At 36.9% G+C, this 17,344-nt stretch overlaps 3 protein-coding genes across 3 annotated transcripts; 2 read left to right on the top strand and 1 right to left on the bottom strand.

Annotated features, from left to right (window-relative positions):
• Positions 1-456: 456 nt before the first annotated feature.
• On the top strand, positions 457-6,517 carry LOC112187748 (MLO-like protein 10). The gene is made up of 15 exons (XM_024326663.2): positions 457-1,015; positions 1,716-1,773; positions 1,934-2,145; positions 2,587-2,703; positions 2,949-3,009; positions 3,148-3,236; positions 3,731-3,805; positions 3,885-3,973; positions 4,057-4,106; positions 4,204-4,244; positions 4,349-4,522; positions 5,100-5,135; positions 5,225-5,292; positions 5,467-5,527; positions 5,899-6,517. The coding sequence occupies exons 1-15, from the start codon at positions 818-820 to the stop codon at positions 6,331-6,333; spliced, it is 1,764 nt and encodes a 587-aa protein (XP_024182431.1). The 5' UTR covers positions 457-817; the 3' UTR covers positions 6,334-6,517.
• A 4,819-nt stretch (positions 6,518-11,336) lies between these two features.
• On the top strand, positions 11,337-12,361 carry LOC112186965 (RING-H2 finger protein ATL8). The gene has a single exon (XM_024325549.2). It carries the CDS (start codon positions 11,553-11,555, stop codon positions 12,225-12,227), a length of 675 nt encoding a protein of 224 aa, XP_024181317.1. The 5' UTR covers positions 11,337-11,552; the 3' UTR covers positions 12,228-12,361.
• Positions 12,362-13,992: 1,631 nt separating this feature from the next.
• On the bottom strand, positions 13,993-16,734 carry LOC112186964. Its single transcript, XM_024325548.2, has 6 exons — positions 16,581-16,734; positions 16,432-16,495; positions 16,208-16,343; positions 15,759-16,086; positions 14,972-15,100; positions 13,993-14,877 (listed from the first exon to the last, which is right to left on the bottom strand). Exons 1-6 carry the CDS (start codon positions 16,678-16,680, stop codon positions 14,390-14,392), a joined length of 1,245 nt encoding a protein of 414 aa, XP_024181316.1. The 5' UTR covers positions 16,681-16,734; the 3' UTR covers positions 13,993-14,389.
• Positions 16,735-17,344: the final 610 nt, after the last annotated feature.

Raw genomic sequence — 17,344 nt, 5'->3', positions numbered from 1 at the left:
ATAACAAAAAAAAAGAGCAAAATTTGGTAAAATAATTATTAGAAAACTTTTTTTTTGATGAAAAAAAGAAAAAGAAAAAACAATTAATTATGTCCCCAATCCACGGAAACTAATGAAAAGAGCGGGACCCTAATTTCACGAGAATCATTGCCATATTTTTCCTCCATTTCCAATCCTGGACATGGTATCAATGGAAATACCAGATTCCGCTCTCGGTAATATCAATGTAAACTGTAAAGAGCAATCACAGCATGACTGGTAGGACGAGTCGTCTCAGTTTGACCTCGATCATCAGCACAGTAAGCCATGCATTAATTTTCATAGCTCGGTCACCACAAATTAAACCCTTCTTTCAATTTCCCCTACATTAATGCCACAATCTCATGAGTCCATTTAAGTAATACCAACACTTTATTTCCGTCATTTTTGTTCTCTATTAATATTTTGGTTCTCATAGAACTAGAAGCCTAGAACGGACGTTACAAAACAAGAAGAAAGACAAATCCCATTGGTAGCTTCCTTCCTTTGCTAGCTGTTGCTTTCAGCTCTCACCGAATCCAACCCCAGCCGCTGGCTGGCTGGCTGCTTCTCTGCTTCCACTTGTTCCCATTAAACAAATTAATAATGCTCAAACTCTGGAGGGGAAGGTAACGAAATCGAACCAAAGCCGCGTAGACCCCAGACAAGGAAACTCAGTAAACTCTTCTACGTTTTTTGTTGTTGTTGTTGGCTATATATAAAAGCTGCGTCCAGATAAGCTTCATCATCCCAAAACAGTTTCCGGGTTTGATTCATATTATTGGTGGCAAGCTTCAAGATGTCATCTTTAACTCTGGTTCTGTGGTTCGGGTTGTTCTTGTTGGGTGTGGGTGTGGCTATGGCGGCAGAGGAGACTACGACGACGACGGCGTCGAGGGAGCTGGACCGGACGCCTACTTGGGCCGTCGCCGGAGTCTGTGCTGTTATCATCATCATCTCTTTGATTTTGGAGAAGGTCCTGCACAAAGTCGGAACGGTACTCATCTCTCTGTAACTGCAAATCGGTTTCTTCAATACCCGTTTACTCATTCGTATTGCGGTTTCTTAGTTTCTACTTCAAATCGGTTTCTTTTGCTCATTAGTGTTGCGTTTCTTAGTTTTTAGTGTCAGTGATTAATGCAGAATCGTGGATCGCAATTCAAGTTTTTCTGAGCCTATTATAACTGGTGGTTTGACTTATGTGTGCTCTCCTGATCATGGGGCGGGGGGGGGGGGGGGGGGACCATTTTGGTCCCAATTTAGTCAGGAATTCTGTCTTTTTTCTTTCTATGTAGAAGCAATTACAAGTGACCATAGTTTCGTTCATACGGTGGAGGCTGTGAACTCCAGCAAAATAATATTTTGGGAGATTCTGTTTCTTTTATATGATCATTTTTGACTTGGTAATGACTTCTTAAGTTGTTTGCTCAGTGCTGGGATTCTAGATGAAATGATAACCGAGCAAATATCAATGTTTAATTTTCTTCATTTTACACAGTTCTTTCTTTTCATCCCCGTTTCTTGTTCGTTGTCATCCGTCTCTTGTTATGGGATTGATGATTTCAAATCTGTTCTATCCGTTCATTTCTTGATATGAGGAAATTGGTGTGTGCTGTAAATGTAATGAACATTGTGTTATTATGCGCAATGTCACTTTATGAGGGTTCTTTTCATTAAAAGAAACAATTTCAATGCAGTGGCTTTCAGAGAGGCACAAGAGAGGTCTGTTTGAAGCTCTGGAGAAGGTTAAAGCGGGTAAGATGCACTTCACATTTACTCATAATCATGTTTATCACAAAGGATGCTTAAAGTGATTCAAACCTTAAACCAACTTTTCTCACTATTTTGGAACTGAATCTTTGTCTGAAATAGCAAACTATGGATACACATTTGACTTGTGATGAAATTGTTGCAGAGCTGATGATTCTGGGTTTTATTTCACTAATCCTGACCTTTGGCCAAAGTTACATTGCCAAAATCTGTATTCCGCTTAAGGTTGCAAACACTATGCTGCCATGTAGTCAAGCTTCAACTGCTTCGGAAGATGAAGAATCAACAAGTCACAGAAGACTCTTATCAACTGACCGCCGATTTTTAGCTACTGCAACTACTACTACATGCAAGAGTGTAAGTGTGCCCTATTCTTCACCACTAAACTTGACCATTTGATTGACAGTAGAGAGCATCATTCTGTTGATTATGCAAATGAGATGTCCAAGCATGTATCTTCTTTCTTTAGCAATTGAATTTGTGAGTCACATATGGATAGAGCAATTCATTTTCTCCGAACCCAAGGGTGGGTTCAGTGGCTTGTTCTTTGCTCTCACAAACTGAGGTCCTGAGTCTGCTACATTAGGCTCAGTTGGACTGCCTGTACTTCAGGGATCAAAGTTTCTTTTCCTGCCTTCAGACCTTTTTTTTTTTTTTTAGTTAATTAATTAATTTTTTTATATGTTTTTATCAAGCATGCTACTGTATCCCATATAAGTTGAAGATTTTCCAAATTACAACTAACAGCAAGCAACTATGCTCTTATCGGATATTAACTTATCTGATTCTTGTTACCAGGGTTTTGAGCCACTGATCTCTATTAATGGATTGCACCAATTGCACATCCTCATATTCTTCTTGGCTGCCTTTCACGTAGCATACAGTGCTATCACAATGCTTCTTGGGAGGCTAAAGGTATAAAAAGTCTACTTCTGCATGTTTTTCTGTGCGTCTTCTTAGTAATCAAAGGTCCATATGCATAGATAAGTAAAGTTTCTATTATTGATTATATGGAAATATGAGTTTATGATGCGAACTTGATGAACTTGTTGGGTCCTCGATCCATGTTAAACAATATTTAGGGATGCTTACCATCCAAAAAATTAATGAACTTTGCATCTAATATATCTTCAATAATTGCTGAATGTTTCTTTCCACAGATTCGGGGATGGAAGGCATGGGAGGCTGAGACTTCATCACATAGCTATGAGTTCTCAAATGGTATATGATCCTTGCATGTACAGAAACTATTTTTAGAACTCGAAGCATTCCCCTTCTTATTGACAAAAATATAACAAATCTCATGTATTGATAACTAATTTGTGATAGAAGCTAAACACGATTATGTTTTCTGGGCAGATCCTTCAAGATTCAGACTTACTCATGAGACATCATTTGTGAAAGCACATACCAGTTACTGGACTAGGATTCCATTCTTCTTTTATGTTGTGAGTTATCTTTACCTAAATTTCTAATTTTGCAAGAGGCTTATGTTGAACTGCACAAAATGTTCTGTTTGCCTTTCGTTCATATATATATATATATATATATATATATATATATATATATAAAGAATAATCAATTAGATAAAGGTAGAGTGACGTTGTACCTTATACTAAGATAATAAATTTTATATCTTGACTGCAGTAGCTCGAGTTTATGCTCTTAAGATGTGACACAAGATGCCGAAAAATATATGATAGTTGAAAGTTAGTATCTAGTATAAAGCCTAAAACGTCACTTATAATTCTATCCAACTGATTTAAACTTGGCAAATAATTGGGGAGGAGAAAAAAAAAAAAAGAATCTTAGCAAATGGAATCAGACAGTCAAAACCTAGTAGGCTACATTCAGTACACTACAGTTTTTGTAATCTTAATGTTTTTGTACTCGTTGCTCATATGTTATATGTTATTGATGAACTTACAATTTTCTATGTCAGGGATGCTTCTTTCGACAATTTTTTAGATCTGTTAGTAAATCTGACTACTTGACAGTGCGCAATGGATTCATTTCTGTGAGTATCATCAATTGCGAAAGTTTAAGATTTTCATGTTGAATCTGTCATTTCATCTCATGGATACACTATGTTATAGGTCCATTTAGCCCCTGGAAGTAAATTCAACTTCCAAAAGTATATCAAGAGATCGTTAGAAGATGACTTCCAGGTCGTTGTCGGAGTCAGGTATCGTCAACATTTCTAGTGTATTTATCACTATCTTGCCTTTATAGTTCAGCATCCTGAAATTGCTTTTTTCCATGTGACAGTCCCATACTATGGGCATCATTTGTGATATTTTTGCTCCTTAATGTTAAAGGTAAGCTGCTTCTTCCTAGAGATATCCTTTACTATATTATTCTGCGCTTTATAGTTGAATGAAGTTGACTGACATTACTGTTAACCTGTTCTTTCAGGATGGCAAGCACTATTTTGGGCATCCACGATCCCTGTCATTGTAAGAATAATTTTCTCTGAAGAAAAGATATATGTGTCTGTGTGTGTAATTATATATATTAGATTAGTTGCAAAGTGAAGTTCTTACCAGTCTAGTAAATGCAGATAATCTTAGCCATTGGAACAGAACTTCAATCCGTCCTGACCAAGATGGCTCTAGAAATCTCAGAAAGGCACGCAGTGGTCCAAGGGATTCCTCTTGTACAAGGCTCTGATAGATATTTTTGGTTTGGTCGACCGCATTTGGTTCTTCATCTCATCCATTTTGCGTTGTTTCAGGTATTTCATTGCCTACTCTCTCTTCTTTTCTTTTTTTCAACTTTTAAATCTGAGATTTTTTGTTTACTAGAGTGGAATATGTGAGTTAAAATCACATGGAAGGAGAAAAACTGTTATTGCTTGCTGCAAACTGTAAAGGGTTACCTGACCTTAAAATCTCAATGTTGTTTTGGTTATTTGAATTATCTTCTAGTCTTTATTTAATTATAGTGAAGATTCTCAGTCCAACAAATTGTTTAACAAAATTCAAATTTGTCTCTAGTCTTTTACTAGTCGAAAGATGCAGCGTGTCTGTGCCTGAATTATAAAGTTCAGTTGGGTTAGATCTTATTCACTTTTTACAGCACAGTATGTCAGTAGGTTAGAAATGAGAATATTTGTCATCCTTTTGTTGCCACCAGATACCTATGTTATTAATTCTTAGGTCAGAAGATAGATTCTTCAACTGCAGTTTCAGTGTTAATGAGTAATCAATATTTACTTTTTGGATACACTGAAATTCGTATAGTGTAATGTGTTGAGTTATATTTCCTTTTCCAACCTCTTAACTATCAAATTGGTTTTCTGGTACATGCAGAATGCGTTCCAGATTATATATTTCTTGTGGATATGGGTAAGGAACTGTTCCAATTATATTTCTATCACTCTGTTTGAACTTTATCTCATGGCTGACCAAATGTTGAATTACAACTTTCTCTGCAGTATTCATTTGGGTTGAAATCTTGCTTCCATGCCAATTTCAAGCTAGCAATCGCAAAAGTAATTGTAGGGTAAGCCCAAGACTTTGGGTCAATGATTTCTCTCTCCATTTCTATAGTCTTGCTTTGTTCTAATGGGAGTTATATTTTACAAACATGATTGCCTTGCTAGAAAAAGGGCAAGTGGTTTTAGTTCTAATTTCCTTGCATTGTTATCTGAAATAAATTGGCGGGTTTGTCTTACAGGGGCGGAGTTCTATGTATGTGCAGCTACATCACACTGCCACTATATGCCCTCGTAACTCAGGTAATTCTTTATCCCTCAATCCTGAGTTTCCTCATGCAGTCACTCACATTCTTGAGGGCAACAGCATCTACATTTAGAATGTTGATGGAATGATCATAACCACAAAGAACCAAGGAAAATAAAAGAAGCTTGGCTCAGTTTCAAGTGCCCCGTTTGACGCTAATCTGTTGTAGGAAGCTAGACAATCTTCTCTGCAATTGCAGATTTAAACTGCCTTTAATAAGTTACATATCAGAAGAAACTTAATAGCCATCATCTTCGAAAAAGAAAATCTTAAAGTTCATTTCTCGTCTGGTGTCTTGCTTTATGTGAATATCTCTAAGTTCTACAAGATGAAAGTAGTTGGAAAATTAATGTGGTGAACGTTGCAGATGGGTTCAAATATGAAGAAGTCCATCTTTGATGAACAAACATCCAAGGCCCTTAAGAAGTGGCACAATGCTGTGAAAAAGAAGACCGCCGGGCAAGGAGGCAAGTCTCCTGCTCGAGTCCTGGGTGGGAGCACTGTTGGTGGAAGCACTGTTGGTGGAAGCTCATCTGTTTCGGCCGTGCACTCCTCTGGACCTACATTACACCGTTTCAAAACAACCGGCCACTCAACCCGCTCCTCCGCTTTCGAAGATCACGAGACATCAGATCATGAAACCGATCCTTTGTCACCCTCATCATCAACAAACTTGATAGTAAGAGTGGATCAAGTTGAGCAACAAACTGAAATAACCGAGCCACACCCTGAGGAGGAGCAAACCACCATTGAAATGGACGAGTTCACATTTACGAAGCCTGATCTGGCAAAACAAACCTGAGAAACAGCACAGCAGCAAGCAATGCCGCCTTCCGATTGCGTTAGAAATTTTTTGTTACCTAGGCAGAAAGATTAGTGAAATCATTGAATTGCAGCTACATGTAGTAGCACATCTTGTACATCAAATTGGTTGTTCATATATTACTAGCTGGTTAAGTAATAACCACTTCATCTTTGTACTAGCCTGGTTTTGCTCAATGATTCTTTTTTTTTTTTTATTGTAGATGACAGTGTAACTAGTCATCGCTAACTAACCAACATGTCATGGCTCACCGACTTTGCTCAATGATTCAAATAAATGAAATTGAATCCCAAATCTCGCATCTTTGATCTACTATTATACTACTCACTGATTCTGCAGTTGATTTCAAGTTGGGTACTATGATAAATTGCAAAAAGTGTTCAAAAGCTGATGTCAGAGGAATATTTGAGGGACAGTTACCTAACTCTACATAGTGCTATTGATAATTGGGGAAAAACTCATTGTGCTAGTGATAAGTCGTCACTTGTCAACTCCTCATTCATATAGAGAAACCGCAGGCCATATTATTATACCAGGGGCCATATCCAACCCAAGATTCACCTTTAGCTGTCTAATACAACTTTTATGAACAAGGGTTAGCTGTCCTCCCCTCTATTTTGGCTCCTAAATGCGCAATCATTTAGATAAAGTTCTACAGATTCTCAGAAAATAAAGCTCCTTTTTGGGTTCCAGTCACATTCTCTGCATAATGGAAACTTGGCATTATTTAGAGATGAGGAGTAGCCCAGTAGGTGTGGAGTCTGCGGACCACGTTATCAAAGATTCACTTGCTTTTGTTTCATCTCCCAATTTGGACTGATCATTTCTATTATAAACATAACCGGATGCTTCGATATAATTTAATGGTTGTCTACCATGATATTAAGCATTGATAAAAATTATGTTTGAATCTTCATTCCCCAACTTTGTTCGTTTATATTGATCAACCTTTTAACATATAAATTAAAATTACACGTGAGAGAAAGTGTTAGTTTGATATACATTGTTGACTCATTTCGTAACATATTAAGTTTTTGAAAAACAATACACATGACTCTCAAAACTCATTTCTTAACCAATGCAAGGTTATAATATAAAACCTGAAATTGGATGCAATCATCTGCAAACCGACCAATACGCCTAAAACCAGATAATTTTTGCACTAAATAGCCATGAGGTTCACATGTTTCATTGCTCTCTTGCAAGGCATTAGTTGAACAATGGTGTTTATATGAGTAGCCCCATATTACATCCATTGAGCTAACAGTCGAGAGTCCTACACATATTCATAGTACCTACATTACCTCCTATTCAGGGCAAGTAGAGTTTGGCTCTACCATAAAAACCCACCTTTCCTTTCATCCACCCAACACATCAAAATTATTGAAGTACTGAACTGATCGACTCTGGCTTTGCTAAACTACTGCCCACCTAGGTACCCACCTTCCCCCTATTAACTCAACACACAGTCTGCTCCTTAGTTGGCTCTGCTTTCATACATTTGGAATCAAACCCTATTCTTGGCTTTCTTTTGCATCCATGGCCATGAATCGTGTTGAGTTGGTATCTACCATGTCGTTCCATAAATTCAACAGTGACAGTGTGACACACCGCACCATGGAACTATGGAAGTTAAAGCATGATGATGAGTTACTTCCTCACGGGATTCTTGATCTAAACCTAAAGTATCACTCTTTACACATACATGATTCTATTTTAGAAGGGTCTCGCATACTATCCAAATCTGTAAAAATTAATAATCGCAACATTTGAATAATGAAACGACACTGTTGGCACAGTTCCGGCATTTTAGCCGCCTTTGTTAGCCTATATTATATCAAGAAACCCTTGTGTATAATTTGTACATATCACTAAATGGGTCCTAAAGCTAGCTTTTGGTGAAAGCTAATAAGAGCAATGGGTTACCGCTCAACTTGTGCAGAAACCCCAAAGTATCACAGAAGAAGATAAGACCCAAAACTGAACTAGAACATGCACAAGTGTCATTATTTATAAATTCATAGTCCTTTTTAGTGTCAAAAGGAAGTGAGTGATGGCCCCAATTTGGAGACAGTTAGATATGTATGTTGAAAAAGGTGGTTCACACTTCACAGTACTTTTTTTTTTCTTTTTCTTTTTTCTTTCATTTTTGAGAAATAAATTCTACCTCCTCATCATCTGACACCTCCAACCATATATGATTTTGATAAGATCATGTCATCAAAGAAATTACCTCACTCAACTAACTGAAAGAGAAACCACTAGTCTGTAATCAATATTTGGGGAAGAAGTTGATGAACTTGTCACCTACTCCCTTCAGTATGTGTGAATACCATTGGTGTCACACGAGTACGATGTGACATGCGTAAACGCAACATTTTCAATTGTGGTAGACTGGTTCTATTGTTGAGTTATCTTTGGATATCAACTCCATCCGACAGGTTCCTAGTACGAGTCCAGGACAATCCATTATAATTAGTATATTCAAATTATTTATATATAAATCTGAATAATGAATTCATTTCACTTATTCAAAATATTTTTAAATAGATATATCACATTCATGAAATGCAATTCACTTTCGAGATGCATTAGTGGTGAGATGGTAGACACGCGAGACTCAAAATCATGTGCTCAAATGCATGAAAGTTCTAATATATAACTGTAAAAAAGTAGTTTACCATCATTAAAATTAACATATTTAGGTAAAAATATCTTCTAACGTATTTTTGTGAAAACATGGAGAAGATAAAAAAATAAATGTATAATGGTGTTTTTAAGAATGTGGATAACACTAAGATGGAACACTTCCATGTTGTAGAAGCTAGCATAGCTTGAGAAGTTGATTAAACTTGATCACAATTTTAGTTACATGAGTTACTGCATGTCTAGTCACTACCTTTTTAATCCTACCTAAAGAAGATAATGTTTAATATAATGTAGAGGTAGATTCGATAACCTCTAAAAGGCACCTAAAGAACTATAAATAAACAAAAGTTACATTTTCATTCAGTATATAATTTGCTTCTAGATATTTGCAACTTGAATATAATCAAACTCATAGTAGAACTAATATAATATTATAGTTTATGACTTTATCGTTGTAAATTGTCGTCACGTTTATATATTTTCACATGTTTTTTATAATAATAAAAAAATTTATATATAGTAAACATTTCCAATTTGTTTTGGCCAATGTTTATCTTTTTTTGAAAGACTTATTGCAAGAGAAGTTTTAAATACATACCCCAAATTACTTAATACACACTCTATACTGAATACACCACCCATTTAATTTCTCATTATAATATTTTACTAAATACACAACCCAAAGTACCTAAAATATCGTTAATCTCAAAAATCATGAAATATCCTATTATTTGACTATATTAAGGCTACCATTTAATATGATTAGTATATTCTAGTATATTAATTGATGTTTTGTAAATAACCATATTGATTACTTGTGTTAGTTATTGAGAAATCCATAAAGATTTATTATTATTCCATTTAAATAGATGCATATAAATAGGTTTTGTATTATTTGAGTTCTTATCCACCAAACACCATGTTGATCAAGTATAAAATCATGAGTTGAACATTTAACCAAAACTATATCAGTAGTTTCTCCACAATGGCGGAACTACAAAGTTGTCATTAGAGGGGCCAAACAAATTAACAATTACACAGCTTTTTCACCCGAGATGTTTTAGAGAAATTTTAAATACACACCCCATTCTCACTACACCACCCATTTAATTTATCATTCTAATATTTTACTAAATACACAACCCAAAGTACCTAAAATACCCTTAATCTCAAAAACCATGAAATATTCTATTATTGGACTACATTAAGGCTACTATTTAGCATGATTAGTATAGGTTGACATTTTGTAAATGCTCGTATTGATTACTTGTGTTAGATATTGGGAAATCCTTAAAGATTTATTACTGTTCTCTTCAAACACGTAAAGCGATCCGTTTAAAAAACAAGTAATGCCATTGATTTTGAAATTCTAAATATTATGGTTTCTAACCTCACTTAATTACAATTTATTTAAGGAACAATTAAATTAGATAGTTTCTAACTTTATTTTTATATTAAATTAGGAGGCCATGTATAGAAATTTACTGTGTTTATCTAACTATTTATACATAAATAGAATAATATAGGGAAAATATGACTATTTTTTTTTGTCTTCTAATGCATAGATGTATGTTTTGGTCATTTAACCTACCTATAAAATTTAATTTGAATATAAAATAATAGGGATGTGTATTAAGTGATTAAGGGTGTGTATTTAAAATTTCTCCTATTGCAATACACTATGCTTAATTTTACCAAATCCCATAATGGATTGGTTGCTCTTTAGGGCAATTACCAAATGAAGATAAGACTACATGTATAGAAAATTCAGGATAAGACAAAAATGTCTTTAGGGCAAGTTATATACGTTTCTTTTGATTTTGTTTTGGCCAAAATATATCCTATCAATTAAAAACACGTATTGATGTAATAAAGAATTATTTCCATAAAAAAACACATTTTAAATTCGAGATATAATGTGATATATTCATTAATTTAGTACACCGTTCTAGAAATAGGATGTGATTTATCTATTAATCTAGTTATCTGTAAACTTAATGACTCAATTTACTCAAACATCGTCACATGTTTAATCTTTTCCGGAAACTAAACCACACAAATGAACTTAAACCTTAATAGACCCTAATTATTGCAGTAAAGTGTGATTAATATTGGCTAATTAACTATAAAAAAAAGCATTCATTGTCTTGAGGGCAGAAGCATGAAAATTAAAGGTGGAAAATGAAGATAAGAACAGCTAAATATGGGAAAATCCAACCTATCTGGGCCAGCCAACCTGGGCCGACCTTGCCTACCTCTCTAGGTCACCCTATCTTCTCCCAAACCCTCCCACTTTTCTCTTCCTCCTCTTTCTTTCCTCCCCATTTCAGACCCAACTGGTCTTTCCCCTCTCTCTCTCTCTCTCCCTCCTCTCACTCACTTCTCTCTCTCACTTCTCTGTATAAATACGAACACCAACCTTCCAAACTTTCCAAACCCTAAAACCCAAAAAAAAAAAAAACAAGCTCCCCTTCATTTCTCTCTTGCTTCTCTCTCTTCAGAATTAAGAAACGTAAAACGACATTAGAGTTACTGTCGTGCATAGAGCCATGCCTCGCTCCCAGAGATTTCTCACCACAGCAACCTCAACGACGAAGTACGCCGCCGCTCCGCCTCCTGAGGCCGTGACCTTGGAATCCGACTTTGTTGTTATCCTGGCGGCTCTTTTATGCGCAGTCATATGCGTCGTGGGCCTGCTCGCCGTGGCGCGCTGCGCCTGGCTGCGACGCGCGCCAGGCGGGGGCCGGGCCGGTGAACCGGGCTCCGCACAGGCCTCTTCTGCCAACAAGGGGCTGAAAAAGAAGGTCCTGCAGCAGCTCCCCAAGTTCATCTACGGCGACGGCGGACCGTCGGCGCCGCCGCCGAAGATGGGGTCGGAGTGCGCCATATGCCTCGGCGAGTTCGCGGAGGGCGACGAGATCAGGGTTCTGCCGCACTGCGGGCATGTTTTCCACGTCGGATGCATCGACACGTGGCTCGGGTCCCACTCGTCGTGTCCGTCGTGTCGGCAGATCCTGGTGGTGGCGCGGTGTCACAAGTGCGGCAACTTCCCCGCCATTTCTGACGCCGAGCTCAAAATTCGGCAAGATCATATTTACCATTCTGCCCCTCCGCCACTCGCCTTGGCCGCCGCCGCCGCTCATTCTGCTTCCGCCGCCGCCACAACAACTAGTTGTAGCAGCAGCAGTAATAGTAATAGTAAGAGTAATATTTTCTTACCCTAAGAATTCCCCAAATCTAAACCCAACCAACCCACTTACTTCTTTCTTCTTCCTCATATCAATCTGTACTTGCTGTGGCTCATCAATCTGTGTATAGAGAATCCATCAATGGAAATTTGTGTTTATTTTACTGATTTTGTTTCTGGGCCAAATGCCAATGCAGCAAAAATGAGTTAAGAGTTCATTTTGGGTTATTAATTTGTAGTGGATTATTAATATTTCAAATGCATGAGATCTCCCACTCCCAGTATCTATGTCCACTTGGAGTTCTTGTCTTCTTGAAGCCAAAAGCTAATATATAAACTACAAAAAAGAAGCTAAAATGGTTCCAAAAAGCAACCCACCTGGGCTAATTAAGCTATTTTAATTAAGGGTTTGCGTGTGTTGCTTAAACTAATCAAAGGGTCAATGGGTCAGAGATGCTTTGGAGAATTTAGAGAATTGAAAATTTTTCAAGGCCTAACCTAATAGTCTAATACCAACATAGAGAGAGGTCTATGTTGAAGGAGCACAACAACCATTGCTATTGTTTAAATTATGATCCACTTTTGTGGAGCACTTTGATGGGTCAATAGCAATCTGGAGTGCTATTGACGCTAACGATTAAGAAAAGGTCGAGAAAATGTTCGAAGAGCTTATGTACCATCCGAATGTTAAAGTTAGCCAACAGAGAATCATGGGGGTGTTTTTTTTTTTGTGTTCTTTTGATTGATGCAGAGAATTTCGTCAAGCTGAAGCATGGTCCGTGAATGGAGGAAAGATACTCTTCATTACCCCTTTGAGTTTTTGGGGGCTAAAACCTTTAAGCTGTAGTTCCACTAGTATTGCTTACCGAATTTAATCAGTCTTATTATTCTTATCAAAGAGATTAAATTGATAAGACTTGGTGGTTTAATCTCATCCTCTGAACATGATTGAGCTTTAGGGAGGGAGTGTGTTGGTGATACTTCATCCTACTGAAAAGCAGTCCAGGTTCAATACTTTATGGTTTTAAGTTTCAAGTGAGTGAGTGCAGCTCAGCAGAAAATTAATAGATAGATGATTGAAAGGAGTAATCAAAACAAACCCTCATATAAATCCAGGGTTATCTTTTTAGAACATAGCTGATTGTTTCGATAGTGCTCCCGAACATGCCAAAAGCATCTTTCAAATTATACCTTGAGCAGAGGGATTCCAACTTTTAGAGTCTCCTCTAATACTACAAATAAAATTATTATTAAGTTGTCATGTTTCCGATAATATAAAACCCCTTGAACCCCCTAAATATCTCCTTGGTCAATGAAAAACCTCAAAAAGGCAATAGCCGATATTTACCCCGCTTATTCCTGGTATGATGTGAATTGACAAGCAAAGAGCACTAAGCAAGCACCAACTTCACTCTGTGACTATACTAATATTGATCCGCCGCTAATCACTATTTTGATCACTTATAAGCGATGTTATACGGTTCATAGTATATAATATGCTTTGGCTATAGCCGTCCTAATCTGTTGCCTAATTTCCTCTGCCATTCCTAAACTCTCGACTAATAACAACTCGCCATCTCCTCCGGCTTATCTGCACTTTCTGCGCCACCTTTCCGGCGGACAAGAAATATCAATTGCAATTGTCAAACTTGGCAACTCTCTATGTTGCACCATCCTGTCAATCCTCCTCATGATTGTGATTTTCAACAGTCCAAATCAATGAAAGTTACCTTTCTCATGATTAAAGCTATAATTATCATACACAGTAAATAATGCAGCAATCACAGAGATAATGCAGGCCATTCAGCTTACTGAAATTTCTGAATCATCATATATGGAATCAAGTTACACATCGAAGTTTTGAATGATCATCAGACACCACAGCTAGTTAAAGGTTCCAAGAAGATAACTCGTTCATTTGGCCTCCTATATGTGTACCATCCTAAAATAACCACTGTTTGAATAAAAACACAAGTTCTTACAACTTTAAAGATTCAGCCTAGCTTATGAGCATTAGTGATTTATGTCTATTCTGCAACCGCACATGAGACCTGAGAAGCAGAGGACAGACTGAGCACAAAATATCTTCAAAAAGCTCATCCATCGTTTTCCTTACTTGAAGAAGACCTGCTGATTCCAGCATGTGGGAAATTCAGGGATGTAGGGTTTACTTAAATATAAATAGCCCGTTATTAAACATCAACTTTCCTGTTCATTATCACTCTCGCCCCCAAACATGGATGCCATTTTCATGGCCAGTTTTGCAGCCATTTCTCGTCTTTGAAAATCAGGCATCAATCTCAAGCTGTCACGCATGTTCCCGATTTCAGACATCAACTGTTCCAAATCCTCAATTTCGAAAGGTGTATCCTCATCTAACTCTTGGCGTTGATCAAGTTCTGTGTCGCGGTCAGGTTCTTCCGCATTGGGCACCACTACTTCCTTGTTGATATCACTATGTAATGCAGCCATTGATGTAGAGGTATGCAGCTCCTCATTAGCGCTAGTAGTTCCATTCTCTTGGACAAGATTATTATGAGCATCCAGTCTTCCCATTTCTGAGGTTCCAGCAACATCACTGGCAGAAACCCATCCCCATCCTTTATCTGTGTCATCAAAAGGTTCAGCTGAACCCGCCGATAGGACATCATACTCAAATTCATAATCAGATTCTTCTTCCGACGAGTCTAACAGAGAGGATTAAAACATTCAGAACTCTACTTCAAGTGTAAAGCAAAAACAAAACGTGGAAAAAAGAAAAAAAAAAAAAGGGAATATAACCTTCTCTTTCAGGTAATGATGGTTCAGTAATCTTATCGCCTGTTTTCAGAATCATTCCAGGCCACATATGTGCAGAAAGAGCACCAAAGAGTCGTTCAACACCTTGTGAATCGCCATCAACTGACAAACCTGTGAGACAAAGCACCTTTTATCTTAAAAGATGCTAATAATAAAGAGAGCAAAAGAAAAAGGTATACGATGTATTGCCCAAACGACATCTTTTTTTTTCATAAATTTACTTTTTTTATTCTCAAGCCAACCAATTTTGTCTTTCTATTCATGAAACTGACATATGCATTAATACTTGCTCTAATAAAGAGAGCAAAAGAAAAAGGTATACGATGTATTGCCCAAACAACATCTTTTTTTTTCATAAATTTACTTTTTTTTATTCTCAAGCTAACCAATTTTGTCTTCCTATTCATGAAACTAACATATGCATTAATACTTGCTCTAAGGTTTATTGTTCTTACTCAAGTATCCTGATGCGAAAATAGTCAAATACTAATTCTTTTAAACCGCTCCATCATTACAAAGACTCATTTCACACAGCATGCCATTATAGTTTGATAACAATATAATCATTCAATACGATTTTGCTAATAGACCATGAAAGATAGTTGATTATAACATTGAAAGTCACAATCGTAAGAGTTCTATCAAATACTAGTTTCAATTCTGTTCATCTTTTGATAAGGTTTCAATCCTGTGATTCTTTCCAATCATCATAAACAAATTCCTATGTACTTTTTATTCCTAGAATGGAAGTCAGAAAGGAGGGCCTTACATTTGTCAAACTCAGCATTCAAACCACAAGCTTCAATGTACTCAATGTTATTCTCCGTGCACCATTCCAAACACGACTCTCTAGCCTCCCAAGCTGGTTCATCCTCCCCCAGTAAACTGCTCCCATCAGTTTCAGAGATTCCATACTCGGTAACATCTGACTGGGAATCAGCAAAAGGCTCCCCAACCTTCTGCAGACGTCTCCTATACTCCACATGAACCGGGTGACCCGGCACAAGATCAACTTTATTCCCTATGCACAACAATATATCGAATTTCTGAAGATCATTGCGCGACACCCATTTCTGAAGTGCAACAAGAGATGACAACTGCACATAATTGAACCAAACAAAATATAAACACTCCATCAACACCAATCACACTAAAAAAACTTAACCTATTAACAACTTCACCAATTTTTCAAAATGGTGAATGACATTTTACACCAACCTCAGTTGTATCAAACACCATAATCAAAGCAACTAGCTGATCATACATTGGAACCTTCTCAATCGAAAACTGCTCATCAAGATGAGCCATCCACACAGCCACATCAGCTGTGTAGTACTTAGTATTGATACTCCACCTATTTCAGTTAAAACCCTAATCAAAAATCCACATCCCAGAAATTAAAAATCAAATCTTTGCTCCAAAAATCAAAACTTTTCACATACCCATGAACCGCCAACTGAGACGGTGAAGAATCCGAACCATCGTCCAAGTCCAAACCCAGTAATCCTGCAATAAAGTCATGAACTTTGATCAGAAAATGGCAGAGGGGTTTTGGGTTAGTCATGAAATTGAAGAAAGATGAAGGCTTTACGAGAGATGAGAGTTCTTTTGCCGACGGTGGGTGATCCGATGAACAAGATTCCGGGCCTCTTCTCCATAGGAACAGCTTCTTCCTCCGATTGACTTGCCATATATATATATATATATATATATATATATATTTTATTTTTTTTTGGATCTAAAACCCTGAAATTTACCACTCACTTTTTCTCAGAAACTTTCCTATTTGCTAATTGCTATAGCTTAAGCTCCAGGGCTGGGTTGAAACTTGAGAGGAGAGATGGGACTCGTTTGACATTGTTGTTTTGGGGAGGGACTTTTTGGAGATTCATCACAAGTCACAACTATCAGAGTTTTCTTTTCCGTCCTTTTTGATTATCAGAACTTCTTTTCATCCTTTTTTCTTTTTCTTTTGTTTAGGATCTTTTTATCCATGAAATTGACGACTTACTATGTTGTAATTTCTAAATAACACACAGTTTACAATGGAATGAATGGATAAAACAATTTTTGTTTGATTAATTGGTTTATTTTTTTATGAAGTAAAGATATTCACGAAGTGACTCATTTTATGAATTTGAGAATATGTGATGTTTCAGATTTTTCAACTGTTAGATTTATTCTTTCACCAAATTTAAGAATAGAGCGTTGGATTCCATAATTTAAATTGGCTATTTCTCGACTTGAATTTTGAATCGGCATGAAGGGTTCTTATAAACACAGTACGTAGAGTTGATTAATTTGGAACTCAAGTAATTCAAGGTTAATAGGAGAAGCCTATGAAACAGAATATAG

Source organism: Rosa chinensis, chromosome 2 (genome assembly GCF_002994745.2).
Source record: "Rosa chinensis cultivar Old Blush chromosome 2, RchiOBHm-V2, whole genome shotgun sequence".
NCBI classification, from domain to species: domain Eukaryota; kingdom Viridiplantae; phylum Streptophyta; class Magnoliopsida; order Rosales; family Rosaceae; genus Rosa; species Rosa chinensis.
Note: the sequence above shows the minus strand (reverse complement) of the source record. Positions and strands in the feature narration are given on the sequence as shown.